This window comes from Sesamum indicum, linkage group LG1 (assembly GCF_026168435.1).
Source record: "Sesamum indicum cultivar Baizhima isolate 11 linkage group LG1, ASM2616843v1, whole genome shotgun sequence".
In the NCBI taxonomy this organism is placed as follows: Eukaryota; Viridiplantae; Streptophyta; class Magnoliopsida; order Lamiales; family Pedaliaceae; genus Sesamum; species Sesamum indicum.
This window is the reverse complement of record NC_142657.1, coordinates 12970935-12994972: the sequence shown is the minus strand read 5'-3', so window position 1 is coordinate 12994972 and position 24038 is coordinate 12970935. Positions and strand designations below refer to the sequence as shown.

General features: G+C 34.9%; 3 protein-coding genes across 6 annotated transcripts; 1 reads left to right on the top strand and 2 right to left on the bottom strand.

The window, feature by feature from the left end:
- Positions 1-532: 532 nt before the first annotated feature.
- On the bottom strand, positions 533-6582 carry LOC105159606 (protein Brevis radix-like 1). Of its 2 annotated transcripts, XM_011076723.3 has the most exons (7): positions 6170-6582; positions 5867-5932; positions 4265-4460; positions 1918-2315; positions 1556-1685; positions 1138-1466; positions 533-1003 (listed from the first exon to the last, which is right to left on the bottom strand). In XM_011076723.3, exons 3-7 carry the CDS (start codon positions 4367-4369, stop codon positions 922-924), a joined length of 1044 nt encoding a protein of 347 aa, XP_011075025.1. In that variant the 5' UTR covers positions 4370-4460; positions 5867-5932; positions 6170-6582; the 3' UTR covers positions 533-921. The 2 variants fall into 2 exon arrangements, with proteins under 2 accessions (XP_011075025.1, XP_088734994.1); XM_088878868.1 differs by lacking the exon at positions 5867-5932.
- Positions 6583-11807: 5225 nt separating this feature from the next.
- On the bottom strand, positions 11808-15797 carry LOC105161829 (G-type lectin S-receptor-like serine/threonine-protein kinase At4g27290). The gene is made up of 7 exons (XM_020697412.2): positions 14389-15797; positions 14197-14307; positions 13869-14074; positions 13466-13676; positions 13112-13349; positions 12817-12964; positions 11808-12576 (listed from the first exon to the last, which is right to left on the bottom strand). The coding sequence occupies exons 1-7, from the start codon at positions 15683-15685 to the stop codon at positions 12268-12270; spliced, it is 2520 nt and encodes an 839-aa protein (XP_020553071.1). The 5' UTR covers positions 15686-15797; the 3' UTR covers positions 11808-12267.
- Positions 15798-20290: 4493 nt separating this feature from the next.
- LOC105159574 (Putative membrane lipoprotein) lies at positions 20291-23099 on the top strand. Of its 3 annotated transcripts, none has more exons than XM_088880414.1 (5): positions 20354-20413; positions 21025-21199; positions 21550-21796; positions 21890-22165; positions 22814-23099. In XM_088880414.1, exons 3-5 carry the CDS (start codon positions 21556-21558, stop codon positions 22825-22827), a joined length of 531 nt encoding a protein of 176 aa, XP_088736540.1. In that variant the 5' UTR covers positions 20354-20413; positions 21025-21199; positions 21550-21555; the 3' UTR covers positions 22828-23099. The 3 variants fall into 3 exon arrangements, with proteins under 3 accessions (XP_011074990.1, XP_088736540.1, XP_088736543.1); XM_088880417.1 differs by having other exon boundaries at positions 20367-20413; positions 21018-21199; XM_011076688.3 differs by lacking the exon at positions 21025-21199 and having other exon boundaries at positions 20291-20413.
- Positions 23100-24038: the final 939 nt, after the last annotated feature.

Below are 24038 nucleotides of genomic sequence, written 5' to 3'. Positions count from 1 at the left end.
CCCCAAACGATAAGAGTCTCTGCTCGATAACTGTTTGCGCACCTACGTGCTGGCCAACATCCCCTAGTTGCCCGCACGTTCTCCACAAATTATTGCCAATCGTCTTAATTAAGGTGCGGCCAGTGACAGCAGGAGAGTTTATAAGCCACTGAATTTGCATGCCGTAATGTCCAAGACATTTCTGAAGTGTCATCCAACAGCTGATAGCCTTGAGCAAATATTATCGGATACTTTGTATGCATTAATATAGTTTTATATCCGTGCCTGGTCCGAAGCTTCTGACAGAAAAATATATGATAGGATTAGAAAGTCACATTTGGCCTTGGGAAAAGTGGTCGATGAGGTGAAGTTAAGTTACCTTGAATTTAGTCATATTACTCTGGGGTCATGCATTTGATATCAGTCTCCTGTTTATTGCACTTTTATAAGAAGCAGCCTTTACTCATCATTACCATAAACATTTCTTAATTTGTTTCGGTTCTTGAACAAGATTAGCAACTTGGTCTTTGGCTTCGTGGAGTACATGTTAGAATTCTTCACAGTCAGTTCTTCTCATTACATAAACATTTTACATCCACATAGTTTTATATCCTACTTTTAATACCTCAATACATAGAATAAGGTAGTTGCTCTTTTTCCTAAACAAGAACACCACCGAGAAAACCATGAAAATGTCAACCAAGAATTGTTTTTACTAACAAAGAAACAAACAGGCCTAAAATAATAAATATAATTTCCAAAACATGAACATGGTATAGACTGAAAAAATTCCTAGTAAGAAAGCATGTGAAGACGAAAGCCCTGCCTGGAATTCTGCCCCTTCAACTTGGAACACTTGTATGCTGAAATTTCTGTAGTTAGATAATACTGTCCGAATGAAGTTATCCAGAGGAATCTGCAGCATCAACTGCCTCTGATTTACTAGCAAAGATACTGGGCTTGTATTCTATCCCTGTTAGTTTCCCACCACTGCTTCGCGTTCACCTCCCCAAATCTCTCTCGGCTGTAACAAAAACAAACAAATGCAAACATATTAACATCCGCAAAGCTCTGGCACTTAGTAAAGACGAAAGGGCTCTGATTTGAGGCCTAGGCTGTAGGAAAACCGATGCTCGTCATTGCTGCTGCGGAGATTACCTGAACCTGACACGTCGAAGCTCCCTAGTTCCATCAACAAGTTGTCTGATGGTAATGTAAACGCCAGGTTCGTCTTCTTCGATCCACTCTGACTCAATGTCGCTTGCATTGCTGATGGAAACTGAAGCCTCGTCCCGGGACGAGGTTGTTGTCCTTGATGGTTCCATGTATGACATTTCACGCTTTGGACCACCAGATGTGTAGGTACTTGACCCGGCATTGTAATAATGGTTGCTGCTTTCCGGTGGGAAGTATCCGGAAGGTCTGTACCTTGGAGTCATCCGAGGGCTTTCCCTGACCGATCCTAGCCTTGAATAGATCGAGTCTCGCTGCAGTAGTAGCAAGTGAAGAGCTTTGTATTAGTTTACATGTATGGTCAGTTAAAGCTTGCTATAACTTGAAGTAAAATGCAACTTACTCCATCCTCGGATCTCCCTGGAGTATCCATAACTTGCTGACTGAATTTCTGGACATTGTACAGCTCCATTATTCTATCGAAATTCTCACCCCACCATCTCTGAGCTTCCCACTTATCAAACATCTCCCGGCTTCACAAACAGATAGATCAATTCAGGACAACCTCGGATTGAAATCAATCCAAATTCAAGAGTACATCAAATCAAGAAACAAATGTATGTCTAATTAGGCTAAGTGCATCCAACATAAAACTGACAAGTTATGGCCACTAGAGCAACATATTTGTCTGATCACGTTTGTGCCATGCAATAGAAGATCAACCTGAATGGCTGCTTTCTTAAAACATTAACCCTTAATATGTACCTGAAACGGATGCGTTTAAGATCATTTCCACCACGAGGGAGCGACACAAACGTAATTTGAACGCCAGGCTCAACTTGTGCTGTCCACTCTTTTGGTTCATCTTCGCTTTCTAGCATGATGTCGTCGAATTGAGATGAGATTGATTCTCGTCCACCGGGGGTCCGGTCGCCACCAAACATAGGAAACCTTGAGTCCGGCCGAGGAGGACGACGACCGGTGCTCGTATAATCCACGGCTGGAGTTGAGCTTGAGCTTCCTGGTTGGACATAGGGGTATGGCACCCCCTCTGAGGTCGTCTCAAACTCGGGATAACATCTTTGGCTTATTTTAAAACTACCATCTGTCGGACCAGGTTTGCACTTGGATCCTCCTGAGACCTTCAGTGCCATGTCCTTGATCTGCTCATTGAGCAAAATCTTCTTAGGATTGAAACATAGGAAACGTGACCTCTGTCGTACATGTGTAATAAGGAAACAAATATGCAACAGTCGATGTTAATTGTCATGCGCTCCTCTATGTCTGAGAAATTCCACAATCTTGAAATACCAAGAACACAACCTTACATTCTGGCCTAATTTTCACATACATATTCACTTTTAGCATTCATACATTTTTGTTGGCAAGGGCTTCTTTTGTAATTTGCTGTCGTGATAAGAGAACTCAGAATTCTTTTAGCACTCACTATGCCTTTCTGCCCAATTTCCGACATGTGGATTTCTTGTCAACACGACCTTATATATTACCAAAGCTCTTTGTTTCAATCAAATATAAGTGTCTATGAACTGTCATCTGAAAACATAATGTAAAAGCAGACAATGTGGTTCTTTTGCCCCAGGCCCCCCTTGCAACCTGGTACTTCAGCATTTGCAGTCTGGAAAGCAAGTGTCAATGTCCTCTCATGTTACGAATCCTACCAATTATTCCCACTTAGAATTGGTGAAGTGATGGACAGCTCTGCGTTTAAGACAAAGGCTGCCTGCTGTCCAAAAACAGCCTCTTGCAGTCCAAAGCATTTGATTAGCTGTTAATTACGATGATTTCTCTATTAAAAAAAAATAGTATAATTATTTATCATACTTCTCCGCCTTTTTTAAAATTATCAAAATTTTCCTTGACATAGGTTCTTTTTTAAACTGAAATTTATTTTGTAATTTCAAAAGAAAAAGAAATACAATCAGTAATTGTATTAACTCGCAGAAATTAAGGTTATTGCCGTTAACTCATTTGCATCCATATCTATAGTTCTACCTAATTCCAAACAAATCGGAAGACAGGAATTCAATGGTGGGCCATTACAAGAAGACTCGACTAACAATTGCTTTTCCCCAAATAGGTAAAAAGCAAAGAAATGATGGAAAAGATGTCCGAAGGATGATTTATGATGTGCTAAGGTAACATTCATACGAGTGTATATGGTCCATTCATTAAACAATATCTAGCAATAAAAATTAGACATCATGGGACTAAATTTTCGTTACAGTATTTGGAATGTCATTGTATAGCAAATATAGACACAGAGATGTTTTTTCATGACAATCAACATCATGTGACAAATTGCAAAAGGAGATGGGTCAAGGGAAATGAGCAAACATGTTGTGACCAAGGTTTGGACACATGATCCAAAGTGTGGAACAGCAATATCTTTACTACATCAACCTAGTCCCCGTAATAGAACATCATGTGTAAATAGAGTAGGAAGTTGATGAATAGTGCTCTTCCTACGAATGAGTATGTTTGGTTCAAATTAGAGGAGGGAAATTGAAATAATGCAAGAAAGATATTTTCATGTGAGTTGGAATGTCAGAATGACGGTTCGAATATTCTATTGTGAAATGTTATTACATCTTGTATCCCACTTAATATATATAATAAATATATAAATCATACAAATTATATATATATGTATTTAAATGTAAATAAAAGACATTATTATTTTATAATAACAAATTTTAGCAAAACTGAAAGAACCAAAACACAGAGAAAAGTAAGTCTTAATTTGTTAAGATTCTTTGCTTGCTTAGCAAAAGAAAGGGGTTGTCTTGTCTCTCATGGATACAAAGAAAGACCATTTTGCCCAAACATTTTCTTTTCGGACAAAAGCCATAGCCCGGATCAAACAGTAAAAATCAAGATTCACATTTCCAACGGGCCCCACAAAAGTGTTCTAGGAGGGAGCCCCACCATTAGATGTCGGGGAAGAAATAGAGCAGTGGTAGTACTTTGTTTGTGTCCAAGAACAAACAAGCAAACGAAAAATACCACGTACTAACCATGTAGAATGAATGTATATACAGCACCTATAGATACAAAACAAATTGCTGGGGTGGGGTGGGGGTAGGAATGGAACCTGTGTAGTGAGACTTTTGACGGCGTCTTTAGTATTGGGAGTGCCACGCGGGGCTTCCTCTCCGTCCTCCATTCTTTGCTTCGAGCACGTAATACATGTCAGCATCTTTTTCTTACCACCTGCGTCTCTTCTACACTCTTTGTCTTTTCCTTCTTTCTATATATATATATATATATATATATATTCTTTTCTTGACCTGCAAATTAAGTAAAATTATTGATTCTAATTTGAACGAGAAATGATAATAATTATTTTCAAGTAAAGATTAATTAGATGGTAATTAGCCCATTGCTTAATGTGCAATCAATGCTTAATTATTTAGAATTTCAATTATTAACATTTCATATCTTTAATTTATTTCAAAATATAAATGCCTCTTTGAGTATTTTACTTATTTATTTAAATTTGATTTTGCTTTATGTTCTGTTGTTACCCGACACTACAGACCAAAGTTTCAGAAATTTCAATAAATTTTTACCAAAATTAAAAAAAAAAATAAAATGAAAACATCAGTTAGAACTTTTTGCAAGTTAATATTGCTCTGTATTATACTTTAATTATAGATAAAATATTTTTTTAAAATATACGAACAATATAAATTTCATACACAAAATTAAAAAAAATGCCAATTTACTAATTATAGCTATCATTTCTGCAAACGAATAAAAAACATTAATTATATATAAATTATGATAAATATTTTGACCATTTATAAAATCATGACAATGTCGATTAATTGTTGTCAAAATTTAAGTTTTTATATCAATTTTGTTTGCCCGTGGCAAATCGCTAGTAATATTGATTTTTCGTACTAATGATTTAACAATATATTTTACATAAATAAATATAAGCCAAATAATTATAATTTTCTATACCTTTTCAACATTATTAAAAGACAAGAAGGGCGATATAAAAATATAAAAAAGAGAAGAGAAAAGCACTTGGGATCAAAATAAATAAATTTGACCCGATTCGATCAAATTTGAATTAATTATATGATAAATGCAATATATTTGTTATGTAAAAAAATAATTAATTATATAACAAATAACACTTATTTTGTGATTGATTTAATACGGATCAAACCTGATCCGGCAAAAAAATTTAGGTATGGAAAAGAGAGTATAGTCAGGTGTATATACGGTAAGTATAAAGCAAAAGTTGCATGCGATACGTACACACTGCTTTAAGGTACGTACACAAACAAGTACTTTGTGAATCCTTCCGCGTACCACAATCATTTTTTATAAGTCCCTTTTTTTTTCCTCCTCAAAATCCAAGTAATTACTGTACGATGATGGTCATCGGAAGGTACAACCTTAAATTAAGGATGATGTTTATCCTTGAAAATAAAGAAAATATTTAAAATCTACTTTTACGATTGGGTGGTGAGAATTATGACGGCATCGTAGGATTGCAGTAAGGTTAAGATCAATATATATATATTTGTTATGACAAAGGGGATGGAGAAACGAATATGGTTGAGAAGTGAATGCAGAAGTTGTCGGAACTGTGAAAGCGGTCGGTGAATGCATATTCAGACAAACAAACGAACGGAAAAATCAAAACCAGCACTTTTCACAATAACTGATTGTGACTTACCTAGCCCAGTAGCCACCCTACCTTTTGTAAACTTCTCTCTCTCCCTCTGTCTCTATTTCGTCATAACTTTAACACAAAAAATTCAAAAAAACAAATGTACTGTAAGAACTCATCCGATAATCTTGAAATACCTTTTTTCTTTACCATTAATGGAAAAAATAAAATAAATAGGATTTTTTTTTCAAATAATATCATGATAAATGATATAAGTTTAAAAAGAAAAACAGATAATTAACCAATAACATAATAAATGTAATATAACTGACTAATTCAGTGCGATCAAGTAAAATTTCTTTTTCTTACCTTAATTAAGAATGAATCTTCGGAGACAACTTGAGAAACCTTTCTCAGATTGACCGAACAAATGTAAGAATTCCGCGAATTTTCTCGAATAAGTACTCTCACAGCTCCGACCAATGAGATTGAATCTCTCAATGAGCGGTGGAAAACATTATCTCTCTGAAGGCACCTAGAAGAGAATATTCTCCGGCGAGAAGCGGCAGCGGCGGCGGTGTCGGAGCTCTTCTTCCTTCTAAACTCGGAAAGTGTCGGATTCTCGGTTGGTGAGTTTACCACTTTTTATAGGAAAAACGAATAGGTATAGGTATATACAAATATATACACATTACGTATATGTATGTATGTGTGTGTATGTATCGATCTCTGCGTGTGAGAGAAAATGAGGGATGGAGACAAGGGAAGAGATCAGAGTCTGAGAAGGGGTATTTACATGTATATATAGAGAGCGATGTGACGCCGTCATCTCCTGTCGTTATCTAACGGGTTGTACCTTGTGTTTCTATACATTGTACCTTGCTGCAGGAGCATCGTTATGCTATGGACATTCGCAGTTCTATTGCGAGATTTGTGTTGATTGAGGTGGACAAGAGGGGCCCAGCTGTCGATCTGATGCTGTGGGTGCTGCCAGGTATGTTCTGAGGCTGACACGTGTGATGTTGTGATTGGAACTTAATTTGATGCAGGTGGATTAATGGCAATTTCTCTTTACTTGAGCAATTGATTAATGAAAAATTCTTACCAAATTAATTATAAATGTAACTATAATATATTTACGATGTAATTAATTATTTTTTTAAATTGTATATTAATTTTACTGTAAATATATTATATTTATTATAAAATTAATCTATATGCGATTAAATTCAATTTGTGTTAGAATTTTTTTTTAATACTGACAAATCATGTGCTGTCATTTTTTTGTTGTTTCTCGATAAAATGAGAAAATAGGTTTGTATAGATAGAATGGGAAGATAAGCGCGATACAAACACCTCATACATCTGTCAAGGAGGATTGCATTTGCACCACATACTCGTCAGTGTTTCTGTAGTTGCGCGACAAAATCAAAGTCTAACAAAACAAGAATCGACAGACACGTCAGTCAATACCAAAAAAAAATTATTATTCTCTTCACTGTAAACCACTACAGTTTAAAAAAAATTATAATAAATCAATACTATTTATCACGATTAGATAAAATCGATGATAAAATTTAAATTTTGACAACGATCGATCAACATTTATCATGATGTTGTATAAGGCCAAAATATTTGCTACAGTTTTTTAGATGTAACAAATATTTTGGCATCTCTTACTAAAACAATGGGTAATAACAGTGGAACTGTCGTAATTAATCAGTATAAATTATAATTTTTAATTTTTAATTATAATAAAATATTATTTTCTTCAATTTAAACCCACCAAATATCTTTTGCAATAATTTGAATATATATTGCGAGTACGACGACACTCGACCTTAAATAATAAATCACAATAATAGGAGTTATGGACAATCAAATCTTGATTTGATGTTTCTAATTAATTAATTAGGTTTGCTTTAATTTTATTTATTTGGAATATCTTGTATAAAAAAAGAAAAATAATTAGAACACCTGTACAACATTATCAAATTACAAAACGACAAACCCTAAAAATTAAGGTGTAGATATGTCAAAAAAATTCAAAAAAAAAAAAAAAGGAGGAAAATGTGATATAATTAGGTCAAATAATTAATTCATATTTGGGACTTGCAGAAGAATTGCAGGGTTGAGTACAGTTGAGTGGTTGCAAATCCTTGGACAGAGATGTCTTCCAATTTGGATAGCTCAGGTGTTTAGCAGCTCTTGTCTCCTGATGAAAATGAATGTACATTGTAGACATAATGCAACACAAGCATTCTTATTCCCCTCACTTTGCCATCAACTTTGGATCATGGTCTCATGTGTCCAAAAGTTAAATTTATATATAAGGAAAAAGAATATGAAAATTAATTTAACTCGTCGATTGTTTTTCGTAACTTATAAGAATCTTATTTTAAAACAATATTTGAAATGGCATGTTGTTTTTATTGGATTGCAGGAATTTATAATTCAAAACGGTCAGCAGTGAGTCGAATGTTGCGCTCAGTCTGATTTACGTAATGATTTTTTGTGGTTTTCTGGACAGTCTCACGAATGGGCATTCGACATGTGGTGATGAGGGCTTGAGCTGTTATGGTCAACAGTTGGTCGAATTTGTTACGCTACTACTTCCTGATTATTTCTGCTTGTCTAAACATTCTCAGGATTGGGCATTCAACATGTGGGGATGAGGGCTTCAGCGATCAATAGTGGATCAAATGTGTTATGATGTGTCTAGTTTACTCATAATTTTTTCTGCTTGTCTGAAAATCAATTTAACGGATGTGCATTCAACTTGTGGCAATGAAGGATTGATCTTTATGGTCGACAAATGTGGGTCGAACGTGTTACGTTCAATCCAGTTAACGTCTTGATTTTTTCTATTTGTCGGGGCATTTTAATAAATTGGCATCCGGCTAGTGGCGATGAAGGCTTTAGCTTTACGGTCAATAATGGATCGAACGTGTTGCATCCAATTCAATTGACGTCCTGATTTTTTTATTTGTGTGGACATTTAACGAATGGGGCATTCAACATGTGGCGACGAGGGCTTTGAACTATAAATATGATGTGGTTTTGTCAGTTGTGAGGATCTTGATGGTGCAAGAAAAGCATAGTCAAGGTCCAAAGCCATTCCATCTATCTATGATGATGTCTCTTTTTGCCATCTGCAGCTGTTTGGAAGCAAAATTTGAGTTCAAAATCCATCACATTCAAATCAATCAAATGATCAGTGAGAGAGAACTTTTACATTATTCCCACATCTTTTCTTTCTTTATTTGCTTCTTTTGAAGATTTGCCAAACGGGCGTGCCCAATAATGTGGAACACACACACACACATATATATATATATATATATATAGCAGCAGCAGCAGCAAACACACTGTTTGTCTTAATAATTCAGTGATTTTAAGTACATAAGTTGTGGGCATATGGGACCATAATGCTGTCTTGACTAGAGGCAACCTTTAATTCAAAGTTGATTGGCTAATTAATGCCTCTTACATTTTCATTTGACCAATCAAATCACTTTTTCTTGTTTTTTTTTTAAATTCATATTAAATCTACATAAAATCTAAAATAAATTATATTAACACTCCGTGAAAATAAGTCCAAAAACTCCAAACACATAAACACGCCGTATCATTTGCGTAATTTAATGTTGTAATAACAAACACACCTCCTATTTAATAACAAAGGTTTTGTACAAATACTTCACGAGGTATATTACACTAACACCTGTCAAGGGTCATATCCACAATTTTACAAATAATTTCGTTTGCTATATTTAGACTTAATCTCAAAAAATGCTAACATAATTTATCCTAAAAGTTAAACTCAACACGTCGAGTACCAGTAGAATTTTCTTTATGGGACAATTGAATCATACTATCCGTTGTAGTTTTTTGTTATTACAGGATAGACGTGATTATATGCCTATGTTTCTTGAATTTCAATTTGATTTGGGAGGAGGCACCATTTTCTATAAAAAGAAAGGGGGGAAAAAAAAAAGAAAGACCCACAAAATCTAAGACAAAAACAATGAAGGCATAAAGAGAAAGTGTGAAAGAGTAGGGTTTGTTCCAATTAGGTTTGGAATGTTGGTAGTTGTAAGCTAAGCAAATTGTAAGTGGTAAGAAAGGAGGAAAAGTGATTAGAAAAAAGACATTTGGTGATGATCAATCTGTAAAGTTAGTTACTCAGATCTCAATCTCAATCTCAATTCTTTCCCTATTCCCAAGAATTATTCATTGCTTTGATTATTTGCTTCCTTTTTGGGCAACCATCACTTCAATACTCCCCCTTCCCTTGTTAAAGAAGACCATGGGTTAATAAAGAATGATGCTTAAAAAAAAAATTGAATAAAAATTTATATTTATTTTTTAATTAATTTATAATAGAATTATTGTATGATAAATAAATTTTTTATTTTTAATTAATTTATACTTAAAATGTGCAGTGGATCGAGTTGGGCTAATCAATTTAATATCAAATTGAACCAATAAAAAATGGCCCAGGACCAAGGTCGGGCCTTCCATGGTCGTGCCTCGTGGCATGATAGCACCCGTACTATTGAAATGGTTCGTCAGTAGAGATGTTCCTATAGGTGCCCCTTTTTCCAACGTTTGGGCTTTTTTTTTTTTTTTTTAAATAATGCGTGATATATAATATTTATTTTATTTTTTTAAATTGATTATTCTAATAGTTTTTTTTTATACTTTTCAACTCTAAAAACTTTTATCTTTATTGTTCTACTTCTAAATTTTTAGTACAAAAATTTATTTTAAATTCTTTTTAAATTTATTATCATCTAAGTTTATAATTGTAAGCTTGTTAAACATTCAGGCTTGATGCGAGCCTGATTTGGGCTAGTTAGGTCTCAATTGGGCTGCTCCATAGGCTGGGCCTAGGTTTAAAAATGAACCCAATTAGAACCCACTTAGAAGGCCAAGATCGGCCATGAACAATATAGGACCGATCTTGGGCCAAATTTTTTTGGGCTGGTTCGTGCCTATCCTGGACTGACCTGACCCACTGTGCACCTTGACCTGACACCCTTTTGTTAGAGTTTGGATAAAAAATATTGGCGTTGGCAAAAAATTATATAAATTTATAATTTTATCCCTTATTTAACACTCAAATATAATATTTTTGTACTTATAAAAGAAAAAATATAATGATGTTACCCTTACTCCATATATATATTACACTTATCTTTTATAATAAAAAAAAGATACATGGTAACATTAAATGAATGGCAAAATTAAAAATTTATGCATTTCTTTTTGCTAATATCAGCATTTTCTGTCCAAATGCTGACAAAAAAGGGTCTAAAGTGTAATTAACCCTTTTATTTTATCTAATAAAAAAAGAATTACATAACTATCAGAAGAAACAAATTGGTCGAAAATAGAGTAATAAAAAACATAAAAGCAAGAGGAATTTCGAAAATAATTATAATTTGATGTTGAGAAAATCACAAGATAGCAAACTTTGTGCGGTTCTAACTAGTAGAAAGAGTCTAAAAATGTGGACGTTGAAGAATTAGTTTTTAAACAAGCTAATATAAATTTCGATTATTATTATTTTTCAACGAACAAGATAAGTTCAAAACCTTAAACTTAATAGACTAATAGCCATAGATCGAAGCCAAGTCCTGTCGACTGCTAGGACTCGAAGGGGACCAATGACGCTATTATATTTATTTGAACGATCGATAATTCATATGGATTCAACTTCGCCAATCCACAATTTGATGCCTTAATTACATAAAGGCTTAATCAAGGGCCTCTCATTATGGGTCCATTCCAACATCTTGACAAGTAAGGCCCATTCCCAATATTCCGAATTGGAAGAATAATATATAAGTTATATCACTCAATATTATTGTCACTATATTAATTAATGTGAATATTTATTTTTTGGATTAATTAATTTGATTACATTTTCTCAAAAATAAGGGGCAAAAACGTCATTCTATCTCCTCCAATTAATATGAGCTCAAATAATAAGGAAAAAAAATAATAAAATTGGATGCTAGTGTTATTAGCTCTTTTAATAATAAAAAGAATAATTCAATAATTACTTGTTCTCCGTACAATGATCAAGAGGGGAAAAATTAAGTTGGCACATTTTTTCACCTCATCAATATTCAAATTCAACACCAAAAAATCCACCACCACCACTCTAAAGAATATTATTATATGTATATGTACAAAATCATGCAAATTAAATTATACTTTTAGTCGCATATATAGCATAGAGGGTTAAACGCTTTTAACCCTTTGTTTTATGGGTATAAATGTATCGAGTTTTTCCAATTCGAAAATTATTTTGAAAATTTCGTAAGGGTTAGGACTGAATGTAACATCATTTTGATACTAAAGTGTGGAACCTTTATCCCATGAGACTAAACGTGTAATTTCTCCCTCAAGATTGATCAGAAACAACGTAATGAGGAGGTCAGGGTTCAGAGGCATCATCATCTGGGCTGAAGGGCAGAGACAGTTAAGCCATTGACAGAGTACTTGCCAGCACTAATGTTTACTACTGAAGCTGAGCTGACGGCTGTCGTGGTAGAGAATGCAGGCTGTTTTGGTGCAGGAAGAGGTGTACTTAGCTCACTGCTAAGCATGGAAATGACACTAGACATGTTTGGTCGGTCGTTGGGGTTTTCTTGCACGCACAGAAGTCCGACGTTGATGTACCTCAGCGCCGCAGAAGCTGGAGAACAGCCCACCGCTGGATCCACCAGCTCCGCTCCTCTGCCCGAAACCCACAGCTCCCATGCCTGCAAATATCAGTAAACACCTTACACTTACCAATGTATGAGGAATTACTGAACTAGAATGCAAGAAATAAAAATTAGATGAGACATATAATGAGAAAATTGCGATTTTAGTCCCGTGAGCTTAGGAGGTGGCAGTTTTGGTCCAATCGAAATTAAGCTTGACAATTTGGTTGTGCAATTAATAAAATGGTAATTTAAGAACAATTCTGGTCGACATATAATAGCAAGAATGTTGCTTACATGTCCAAGAAGATTGAGGGTGTCCGTGAGATAAAAACCAGTGTTCCTCTTGCCACTAACAATCTCAAGAACTAAAACTCCGAAGCTGAAAACATCGGACTGTATCGAGAACAGCCCTTGCAACGCGTACTCAGGAGCCATATAGCCACTACAAATGTATTTCAGACAAAGCTCTATTTCAGTTTCATTATATGTACTTAACAGTTGAAAGTGCTCGTCTAAGTACCATGTTAAATGACTACAGAAATCATTTAATCTTGTAATGTCTCTAACATGATCGGCCGTTTTTACTTACAACGTCCCGACGATTCGCTTTGTGTAAGTCCGCGAATCATTGCCTCCAAAAATACGCGCCAACCCAAAGTCTGATATCTTGGGGTTCATTTCCTCGTCTAGGAGAATGTTGCTCGCCTTCAAGTCCCTATGGATAATGCGCACTCTTGAGTATTCGTGGAGATAGAGCAGCCCTTGGGCGATCCCTTCAACGATACGAGCCCGTGTTGTCCAATCTAGAATCACTTCCTTGTCTGAACCTACACATCATTCACACACTTTTCAACCAACACTTACTGTGATCATGTACTGAAAGAAGTTGGATACATTTACCAAATGTAAGTTAGTGCTACAATTTATAACACCTCCAACTGACCAAAGAGGAAGAAATCGAGACTCTTGTTGGGCATGTACTCGTAGATCAGTATGCTCTCGTCCGGGTCGATGCAGCAACCTAGTAGACGTACAAGGTTCCGGTGCTGCAGTTTTGCTATTAGCAGGATTTCGTTTCTGAATTCTTCGACACCTTGTCCTGATTTCTTGGACAACCTCTTCAGGGCTATTTCTTGTCCGTTTAGTAGTTTTCCCTGTCCGAAGCAGAGAAGTTAACGTTAAAAATGAACCTGCATAATACTGTCCAAGAATCATGAAAAACTGAAGAATAACACTCATTTGATTAGGAAACTGAAATGTGGAAACAAATTCTCATAAGCCCACAAAACTTTTAGCAGAGTACTAATTCAAACTTGTAGAATACTAATGTATTATAATTATAGTACCTTGTAAACTGGTCCAAATCCTCCCTCTCCAAGCTTGTTCTCAGGTGAAAAGTTGTCTGTTGCTGCACAAACACTTGCATAACTAAACATTGGCAGATCAAAATCCGCGTGATTTCTATGCCTCAAAACAGTTCCATTGTCGTTTGGCTGAACACTACTGTTAAAATCAAACGACAAAAGATCCTCCCCTGACTCCTTTTTCACTTCTGGAAACAATGTTAGTATCAAATTCAGTTCAAACTTCAGACAATGTCGCGTATAATGCAAGAGAATCGTTGTAAAAACTGTCGGCTAAATAGAACAGTGCTATAGGCTATTTTATTTGAACCTTTCTGTTTTGTTCTCCTTGTGTAGAAGCAGCCCAGAAAGCCTCCAGAAACGATTACAAACGACGAAACGAGAACCGCAACAATCACCACCAACATCTTCTTCCATTTCCCTGAACATGCTGTTTAGTACGAGACACGAAAATCCTTCTGACATATCTTGCAAGAAAAGAAAAAACAATTGTAGCAACAACCTTTATCGACCGGAAGGTCAGAATTCGCAAGTTTGATGTACAGACGTTGTTTATTGTCCTGATTGCTTGAGACATTCCGTGTATCAAACAAATCCCCTTCCCAAACAGAACATCCACTACCATTAAATGCATAGGCTGTGCATGAGCAACTCTGTCGGCATGCCAACTCACAACCTCTAGAATTTCGTGCAGGATGAGCTGTCGGATTCGCTGGCAACGTAGTGTCAGGAACTTCCATGAATCCATACTTCTCGCCCTGAGTTGAATTACTGTTGCCACACTGCACAAGGGTCGTCCTGGAACACCCAGCGGACCAATCATTAGGCCTTGTTTGGGTGAATCCGTGTAAACACGTGCAGGGATTTGAAGTGCTCCCAGCAAAGACCCCAAACGCCCCACAAAAGGCGAAGATATCGCTCTGATTCTTAGGCAGAACATACGTAGGACTCCACGAATGGTGGCTGCGTAGAGACGTGCGCTGCTCAAACTCACCTAATGCATTGATCACAAACATGGACAGCACTGCCCTGTTCAGGACAGTATAATTGTAGTAAGTCGAACGTTCAGACGAAACAAAGCTGAAACTTGTGAGGTAACTTATTTCAGGAACTGATCCAAACACAATCCCATTCCAAGCTCCACTTCTCCAATACGTCGTCGACATATTCCACCGTAAGAAGAATTGAAACACTTGATCTTGAGACATCTCCACAGAAAACATCCCGGGGGAAGGATCGTCTGCGTTTTTCCACGAAACAAGACGTTGAGCTCTGCCGGTGATCTTGTCAAAACCAAGAGACGCTCCAGGCAGCCATGTATCAGTAGGATGATCAAAACTCTGCCAAAACACAGTACTTGGACTCGGCCCATCTCTCAAGATGAGATTCCCACTATCAAGAAGCACTGCTTCAACAGTATCTGGTAAAGTTGATATCAAATTTGTTGACCAGACAGCATCAGAATCATGAGACATCAATACTAGGTTGCCATTTTGAGCAATTTCTAATGTAGAATCTTGTCTCAATGGTGTCTCCCTGTTTGCAACCCAAACTGTAGTTCTTTCAGGGAAGTCTTTGTACCAAATTCCTAGGTAGGTGTTCTGGGAAGAACTTGAACCTGGTGTGAAGAATCCCAGCTCAAAGATTCCATCTTTGGAGATTAAGGTTTGGGTTCCTGACAGGGATTGACCTCTTGAGAGTGTGTCTCCTCCAATGCACAAACATGGATTTCCTAACAAGAAACACAGGAAAACACATATTGAGATTAGGTTGGTGGTGTGTTTTGTTCTCTCCCACATGTCTATGCTTGATGAATTTGAGGAAGGAATTGAGGTGGGAGGTAAAGAGAAATGGATGAGAGTCTAAAAGTGCATAGATGAGGAAGTCTTCTCTGAGTAGCATTGACTTCTTGAAATGAAATTTCCTCTTCTTTTATCATTTTTTTTTCTCCAAATCAATTGTATATATTATTTACTTGGTGAATATAAATAATCAACAACTATCAATCGATACTGAATAACAAATAACAATTATAAAATTTTTACGATTTTAATATTTCAACAACATCGTTAAATTAGAACGTCTTCGAATATTACATAATGGAGTTAAATATGATACGAAAAAATAAAAAAAAAGCACTCTGTAAAAAATTTAAATATAAAAAATTATCCTTATGTTATGAACAACAACTCACACAGCCCCCTAATTAATCTGACCTCAGGGGTTTTTTGAATGTTTTTTTTATAACATAGGAGGTATAATTGATATTTTATTTTTCTCAATTTTTTTTTTTAACATTTCCAATATCACGGAGGATTCTTGAATTTTTCCCTAACGTGCCTTCCGCACTTGGTAAACTTCAAACAATACAGATTCAATATAGGTTGAATTTAACACAAAACTCATTGTCTGAGTTTGGCTCAAAATCTCTGATTAAATGCATTGAGTTCGAATCCTGAGTGTCTAAAAAAACAAAAAAAATCAAACACATTAACGTGTTAGGAATAATTATAATATAAAATTGCATTTTTAATCATAAAACTTTAGATCGAAACCACTTTTGATCTTACAATTTAAACCATTTACATATTTACTGTTTTTTTTTTTTTTTTTTTTTGACGATTTTAAGTACAATCATTCCACCACACGACAATGGTAGGTGAAATTGGCGCCGTCTAAATCAGTCGGGATAGTCAAAAGAGCTGCTGGAGTCTATAACAATTTCCCCTCAGTCAACCAATGTATTTTTAATCAGTCAAACAAAATATAAAAAATCCCAAAAAAATATCTTGCATGATCTTTTTTTTTTTTTTGGGGGGGGGGGGGGTTTCCTAAAAGGTCAGTCAACGTTTACTTGTCATAGTATTGATAAACACGTTCAAAATAATCGACACAAAATAGTATACATTTGACCATTTCTATACCACCCCTATTTTTCTTCGGACCAGTAAAAATTTTCAGCATCTCATAAATGCTGCAAATAGAGTTGTTCTGCCATCATTCGTCTATCATTTGTGGCGGGAGCGAAACTACCCGAGGGTTGTTTCCAACAAAAGTCGCCTACTCGCCGTAGGTTGTTGCGAGGACAGGTTGTACAAATTTCATCGTACGCTATAATCTTACATCTATAGTTGTAGTTTCCGTGTTTAGAATTTGGATAATAGCCTGATAGAAAATGCGTCGCTATTCTGTCTTATGTTTTGTTATTTATTACAATGGTAAATTACGATGGTTGTCCCTGAAGTTTGACATAATTATGAATACCTCCTCGTTGTTTAAAAAATTATCAGTATCCTCCTCATTTCAACTGTCCTCTAACAATTAGCCCGATACGTTAGGTTTTTATCTATTTTTTGTGATAAACTGACTAAAATGTCCTTGTAAATTAAGAATTATAATTATATTTATTTTAAAATTTTTTTAAATATTTTTTATTAACTACGTGATAATTTCTTTATAAGTTTTAAAATTTTTCCATCCACTTCATCCTTTTTTTTTTTCTAACAAATTCTTAATTTTGGTTTTAGAAATACAATAAGAACAAAGTTGACAATTTCATACCTCCATCTAAGAATTACATAATTTCATTAAACATCAGGAGGTATTTGTAATTTTTCAAACAACGAGGGAGTATTCATAATTATATCAAATTCCAAATAAAGTTGTTGTAAATTATCCTAATAATAATAATAATAAACATAATAATAATAATTACCCACGAAATATTTCATCAGTCAAAACTCTTGGAAACATTGCAAAATTTTGCTGCAATTTCGCAGTCCACATATTTTAACCGAAGCTAATTTTTCTACAGTTCATATTGTTTATTGCAAATTGAAGCTAATTTTTTTTAGGTAAATTACAACCATACCCTTGAAGTTAATCTTAATTATACAAACATTTCATGCCCTTATACCCTTTGAAGGGGTGTTTTGGTAAAATCTAGTCATTAAATAGAGCGTGTACTTGCAATTACAACTAAACCTAAAAAATATACGTATAATATTGCAAATGACAGGAAATATTCGTATAATTAGGCGTAAATTAATTAACGAGATGTCGATATAATTTATCCATATTTTTTTGTTATTATACATGCGATCCAATACAAAATGCGACGCAAATTTATAATAAAAATTATAGACTGATCATTCTAAAATAATAAATTAAATATTAATGAAAAAGTCTAATAATTATTTTTAAATATCATCCACAACTCCAATTAAAAATTAGTCAAAGGAGTAACCTAAAATCATGAAGTTTAAATTCGCTGACAACGTTAGGATAGAATAAAATTGACAAATTAAATTAATAATTGAAAGAAAATTGGAACAAGAATTATTAAATTTCATATTATTTTTTAAAAAAACCTTCATTGAAATATTGGCATTGTTGACATAATAATTGGTATTTTAAATGGAAATGTATTATTATAGAACGGATGTTATATACATATAAAATAAATATATTTTCCTTTACAATCTAATATGAAAACCTTTTATAATTAAATATGAGGTAAGTCACAATCATGTCCTATGATATTTGACACAATTATAAATACATCCTCGTTGTTCGTAAAATTATAAATATATACCCACTCTTTTTAACGGCCCATCTAACAATGAGTCATTCCGTTAGGCTCCATTAAATTTTCATCAAATTTTTGTTGCACAATAACGGATATTTACTTTACCCACCCTCACATATATATGTATATATATATATTAAATATTTTCTCAGACGCCATCTATACTAATATAAAAAGAAAATCCCTCCCATACTCACAAACGGCGGTTAATGACACCGTCGTATCAATTTTTTATAAAGTAAAAAATGCCATGCAATTTACATTAATTTATAAATTATTTTCTTTCTTTTTATTATGTAATGTATTAATTTATACATTTTTTTCTTATTTATAATATATTTTAAATTGTGAAAACTTACGTATTATACGCACATAGAAATAACATGCCACAATGACTAGCATAAAACAATAAAAACAGCAAAGGTAAAATAGTACTTTCGATCTCTCAAGAAAAGTAAATAAATAATTGTAATTTCAACCTCAACGTCTATGAGCTACATACATATTTATAATTTTCCAAACAAAACGAAAAAATATTTGTAATTACGTAATATTTTAGGACTACATCATAAAAAGGTGGGAAATTTGTATGGGTGGATCATATTGCAGGGTGTGATGGTGAGCGGCGGCGATGGATATCTTGGGAGTGGTGTTCTTGAAATGGCGCATGTCCCCAACCCCATCCAGTGTGAGATGTAGGCCATGGTGTTGGGGGAGGGGGATTGTACTTCACGTAGTACTCGAACTGCTTTCCACTAGGTTGTCCCAGCAGACCAACTCTCGGATCTCCATTCTCGTATGCTTCTCCTATTGATAATGATGCATAATTTTCCTTCCCCATCCACAAAAATTAATAATTAAGGGTCTTAATTTCACCTGTTATACAAATATCATTTGTTTATATATATATATATATATATATATAATAAAGTGACATGTGGTGATCCTACAAACTCGTACTTCATCAAACTCCACGTCTCTTACTATTCTAATAATAAACTATATATGCATGGGGTGGGTGGGGGGGGTGAATTGCTTTGACTTATTTTTCTCTTTCCTATATACAACTAAAATATAATAATGTTATTGGCACGAAGGTTTGGGTTTGATTGTATTTTTAGCCCTGCAAATCTGTTAGAGTTGTAATTTGGTCATGTACGTTTTCTGATTTCGCGAATTCAGAACAGATTTGACTGAATTTCTTTCTTGTTTGTCGGATTTCTTGTCAGATGGTTGGAAAGTAGCGTGTGGTAGCTACTCACGTGACTGCTTCAAGGTGGGGCAAATTAACATCTTGTTGGCTGATTAATGTTGTTCTGATGCAAAGAAAACAATTCAAGATCAGCTAATAAGATTATTTATCTCATTTTTTTGTACAGTTATGTGTGTGCGCATGCTAGTTTCAAGCCATTTTGGAATAAATCTGGCAAGTAGGGCCAAATCTGTTCAGAATTCGCGAAATAATAAAATATACGGGGACCATGTTACAAATTCTAATAAGTTATTGGATAAAAACGTCAAATTATCATAATTACGGATCAAAAAATACAATTAAGCTTAAGGAATTTATTAATATAGGACGTGCAGATACTTATATCATTTTATGTGAATTTATTGTAATTTATTTCCTAATTTTTTGCTATAGATGGACTGATATGTATTATTCAGTTTATTGAAATATTTTTTACTGCTTCTATCAAAAAATAAATAAAAAAAGGGCTAGAAATCTAGTAAATATAATCATGGGCCTTCCGAGTTTCTCGTAGAAATGGGCTGTATACCAATTTCAAGATCCGAATATAAGTGGGCCTAACCCGGCCCAAACCCGGAGGTTGTCCATATAAATACAGCGCATAGTTATCCGTTTCAAATTTTGAGGTGGCACTTGAAAACTCGAAGCTTACACTCGCTCTGTTCAACCGCAAGAAACGATTTCCAGGTTTAGTTTTGAAATTGATTTTCATTTTTAAATTTAGTATGCTGAAATCACGAATGAATTTCAATAGTGCGAGATTTTCCAGTTATTTTTTTTCCCTAGTTCTTGCACATAGTTCTGCGTGTGATTGTGTGTTTTTTGGTCGGAATTTGATTGGATTTTGATTTTAGTTTTCTTTTAGTTCTTCATGCTTGCTGTCGGCATGTCTGTGAGATTGCGTATGTATGTTGCATGTGAATTTGTATCTCTACATGCGCTGTTTATTTACATGCATTTGAGCTTGCTATGCAGCTTTGGTGTGGATTTGATTATCTAGTATTGGGCATTTTTTTTCCTGTATTCAACTATTTTTTACTGAAGTGAGCAGGTTTGCTGCATGGAAGCACCACAGTAATGTAATGTGTGCTGTATACGATTATTCTTCGTTTTTGTAGAAGGGAAATGGATTATTCATGGAACTGTTAAAAGTTAGAAATTTTCTGCGTTTTAGGATGACTTAAGTATGTAAGTAGGAGTAATAGATGAAATACATTTTGTGTCCAATCTTCAGTAGAATCAATGAGTGAATATTTGATGAATAAGTTGTCAATTCGTTTAACTTCTCAAGTCTGCAGGAAAAGTTGATCCGAACATCGTGGGTTAAATCTCTAGCTTGACTGCCACAAACAGGACCTCACGGAGAAAAACTCATTACTTCATGTGGGCGTATTTTAGACTGGTGGTTGCCGCCATATAATCCTTGATCCAACAAAGACTAGACTTAATTCTTAACGTATTGTTAGAGCTGTGGTGAGCAAATTGGGTTATGTCCAATGAGTTTTGGCTAAAAGGGCAAAAAGTTGAACCCTCAGTTCCTTTCTTTCATTGGTCCTTTTCTTTCTCTTGTTGTGCTTAATTGCTTCCGCATACTGGAAACTTTATCACACAATATGGGAATGACGAGGTGAAAAAAGTTTCCATGGTTCAGTAATCATATGAACTAGAGTTATTAAATATTGAAACTATTGTCCTGACTCTTGAAGTATATTGGTCTTCGGACCTGCAGCAAACTTGTCCTTCATTGTTTGAATACAACACTAGTCTGTATATTTGCGGCCAATTGTTATGAACTGTATCTTCATTCTTTCTTTCTAATCCAGGTGGTAATGATCATAAAGAGTATTTTCAGGAGATACGAGAGGTGGAATCCAGTTCATCCGACATACGGAGCCTTTTGGGGCATTGGAGTAGGGATTGGTTGTGGCGTAGGATGGGGCCCTGGCTTTGGACCTGAGGTAATCGGTTATGTTGGAGCCGGCTGTGGTGCTGGATTTAGTGTTGGGATTACTTTGCTCGGTTTTGGCATTGGTCTTCCAGCCAATTATCTTTTAGAAGTCCCTCATAGTGGTATATTTCAGAAAATTGTCGTCATTTTTATTTGTTCCATGCCGACTGCTAATTTCATGCAAGATTTCCGTAATATTTGATTTTTTGCGTTAGCTTTTACTGTCACGAGAAGAGGTGCATTGGACGTTGCTCGAGCTGGACTTCTACTTGGGAAGAGAAGTCGTGCAGGAGATGGCTTTGGTGACATTATACCTCACATGTCCGACGTAGAACAAAGTGCATCTACATCTTTTCCCGGCTTCAAGATGGGAAGTTGGACAGAGAACATAGTAGATTTGGCTGACGTTAAAAGTATGTTGGTTTCCAACACTAAACATATCAGAGATCGTTTAGGAAGAGTCAGTGGCACCTTCTTTCCTCGGGTTAGAGGTAAAACTGAATAACTTACCATTGGTGAGCCTTGTTCAATAGTTTTTTAATTAATAGCTGCTTGTAGTTGAACTGCATTTAAGTATTTACTATGTGGATATAAGAAGTTCTAGGAATCCTTCCCTAACCAATATTCATGGCAGCATGATATTTTCCGCACCTAATCTGCGCATGCCCGTGTGGTATTTGCCCCCCAGGGCCTATCTCAGTCACTCACACACAATGGGCTTGTACCACTTTGTCATGGGCTTATATCCATCTCTTGAAAATCGATTACTAAAGAAGAGGGATCTCAAACTATATAAGGATGTCCAAGATCCTTCCTGGTCAATGTTGGATGGTAGCATGTCATATTTCACCATAACCAGTTAGGCTGCTTTCAGAGATGCAACGAGACGTTTGGCATCATGGCAATAAATGACAGTAAATTCATGTTTTCCCTAGACAAAACAAGTTACCTACCTTAGGTAGTATGTTGCTGAGCTTGTTAAAAAGCCAAGCAGTGTAAAAAGATGACATGTTCTGGACCAACCTGGAAATGCTGGAAATGCCTCAACTTATCTAAACCTTGACCCATCATACATTTCGAATGTATCTTCTCTTAGAGGGTTGATCGAGAAACTGGCAATAACCTGCACTTTCTTACAGGTTCAAAGAGTTGACAGCAGCATGGAGGTTCGAAGATAACTCTTTTGAGACTGATTCGATGGCTTAAATCCATTTCCGTATAGCTTCCTACCGGCGATTCTTTCTGTAAGTATGAGAAGAAAAGCCCTTCTCCAATTCTTGGATCTTGTTGAATCATAGGGCTTCTGTAGCTGATGTTATTGCAGTGAGCCCCTTTATAAAATCATGCAGAAAGTTAAAATCAGTATCCTCAGCTTGAAATTTGCTGAGCAATATGCAAACTCAGCCTTAGATGATTTTTGAAGCATACTTCTTGCATGTCTCACTGACCAGAGTAACATAAGTAAGGCCCCAATTGTGTGTTTTGGTCCAATTTTTAGAAAATTGATAATACAAAAACTCAGTTTAGCACAATTGGTTTCCACAAAAGTAATTTAGTTTTTAGAATTGCAGGTGGACATAAAGATCAGATTATTGCTTTTGAGTTATGGAAAATTTGTTACAGTTTAAAAACAGCACGGAATTGATATTATCTATCACGGTCAGAACAAATCGATATGAAAATTTAAGTTTTAATAATGGTTAATCAAAATTTCCTCTGTTTTACTTTTAGTCAAAATATTTATCATTTCTTAATTGTAATAAATGTTTTGACCTCGTTTACAGAAACAATGACTAATAGTTGTTACAGAGCCGTAGTTAATTAGTATATGTTCATGATTTTTTATTTTTAACCATAGTAATTAACTACAGTTAAAAGCAATGATTCTTCTAGCGACATCTCTGGAAATAACGGTTGATCACATTTAAATATAAGCTATCAATCAATTTTATGAGGCTCGTACTATGGATTCGATCTTTTATTCTAAATTTTGTTGTATTTTTTTATTTTATTTAATATATATATATATATTTAAATAAAATAGACAGCGTAATTTTTTTATTGAATAGTTTTAAAATAGAAAATCCAATCCTACACCCCAAAGCTTAAAAGTTTGGGAAAACGACTATCACATCCCCATAATCTAACAAGCATAGAATCCTTTCGATCAACTTTGGTACATCGCAGTCCGAGGTTCCACATCTTGTGTCATAATTTTGTTTTGAAATTAATTTACTTTAATATTTTTCTAAGGAATTAATATATTTAAATCAAGGGCAGAAAAATAGATAAATGCACGTCACATTACGCCTAAATGAATAATATCATACGTGGAGCAATATTTGGTGCATGGACAAATATATG

Coding starts and splice junctions, on each gene's coding strand:
- LOC105159606 (XM_011076723.3), bottom strand. CDS start 4,369: ATGCTGACATGTATTACGTGCTCGAAGCAAAGAATGGAGGACGGAGAG. Junction 2,316..4,264: donor TCAAAAGTCTCACTACACAG/GTTCCATTCCTA, acceptor CTCAATGAGCAG/ATCAAGGACATGGCACTGAA. Junction 1,004..1,137: donor CTTCGACGTGTCAGGTTCAG/GTAATCTCCGCA, acceptor TTTTTGTTACAG/CCGAGAGAGATTTGGGGAGG.
- LOC105161829 (XM_020697412.2), bottom strand. CDS start 15,685: ATGTGGGAGAGAACAAAACACACCACCAACCTAATCTCAATATGTGTT. Junction 13,677..13,868: donor GATTTGGACCAGTTTACAAG/GTACTATAATTA, acceptor TGCTTCGGACAG/GGAAAACTACTAAACGGACA. Junction 13,350..13,465: donor TCTCGATTTCTTCCTCTTTG/GTCAGTTGGAGG, acceptor AATGATGTGTAG/GTTCAGACAAGGAAGTGATT.
- LOC105159574 (XM_011076688.3), top strand. CDS start 21,556: ATGATCATAAAGAGTATTTTCAGGAGATACGAGAGGTGGAATCCAGTT. Junction 21,797..21,889: donor TTTAGAAGTCCCTCATAGTG/GTATATTTCAGA, acceptor TTTTTGCGTTAG/CTTTTACTGTCACGAGAAGA.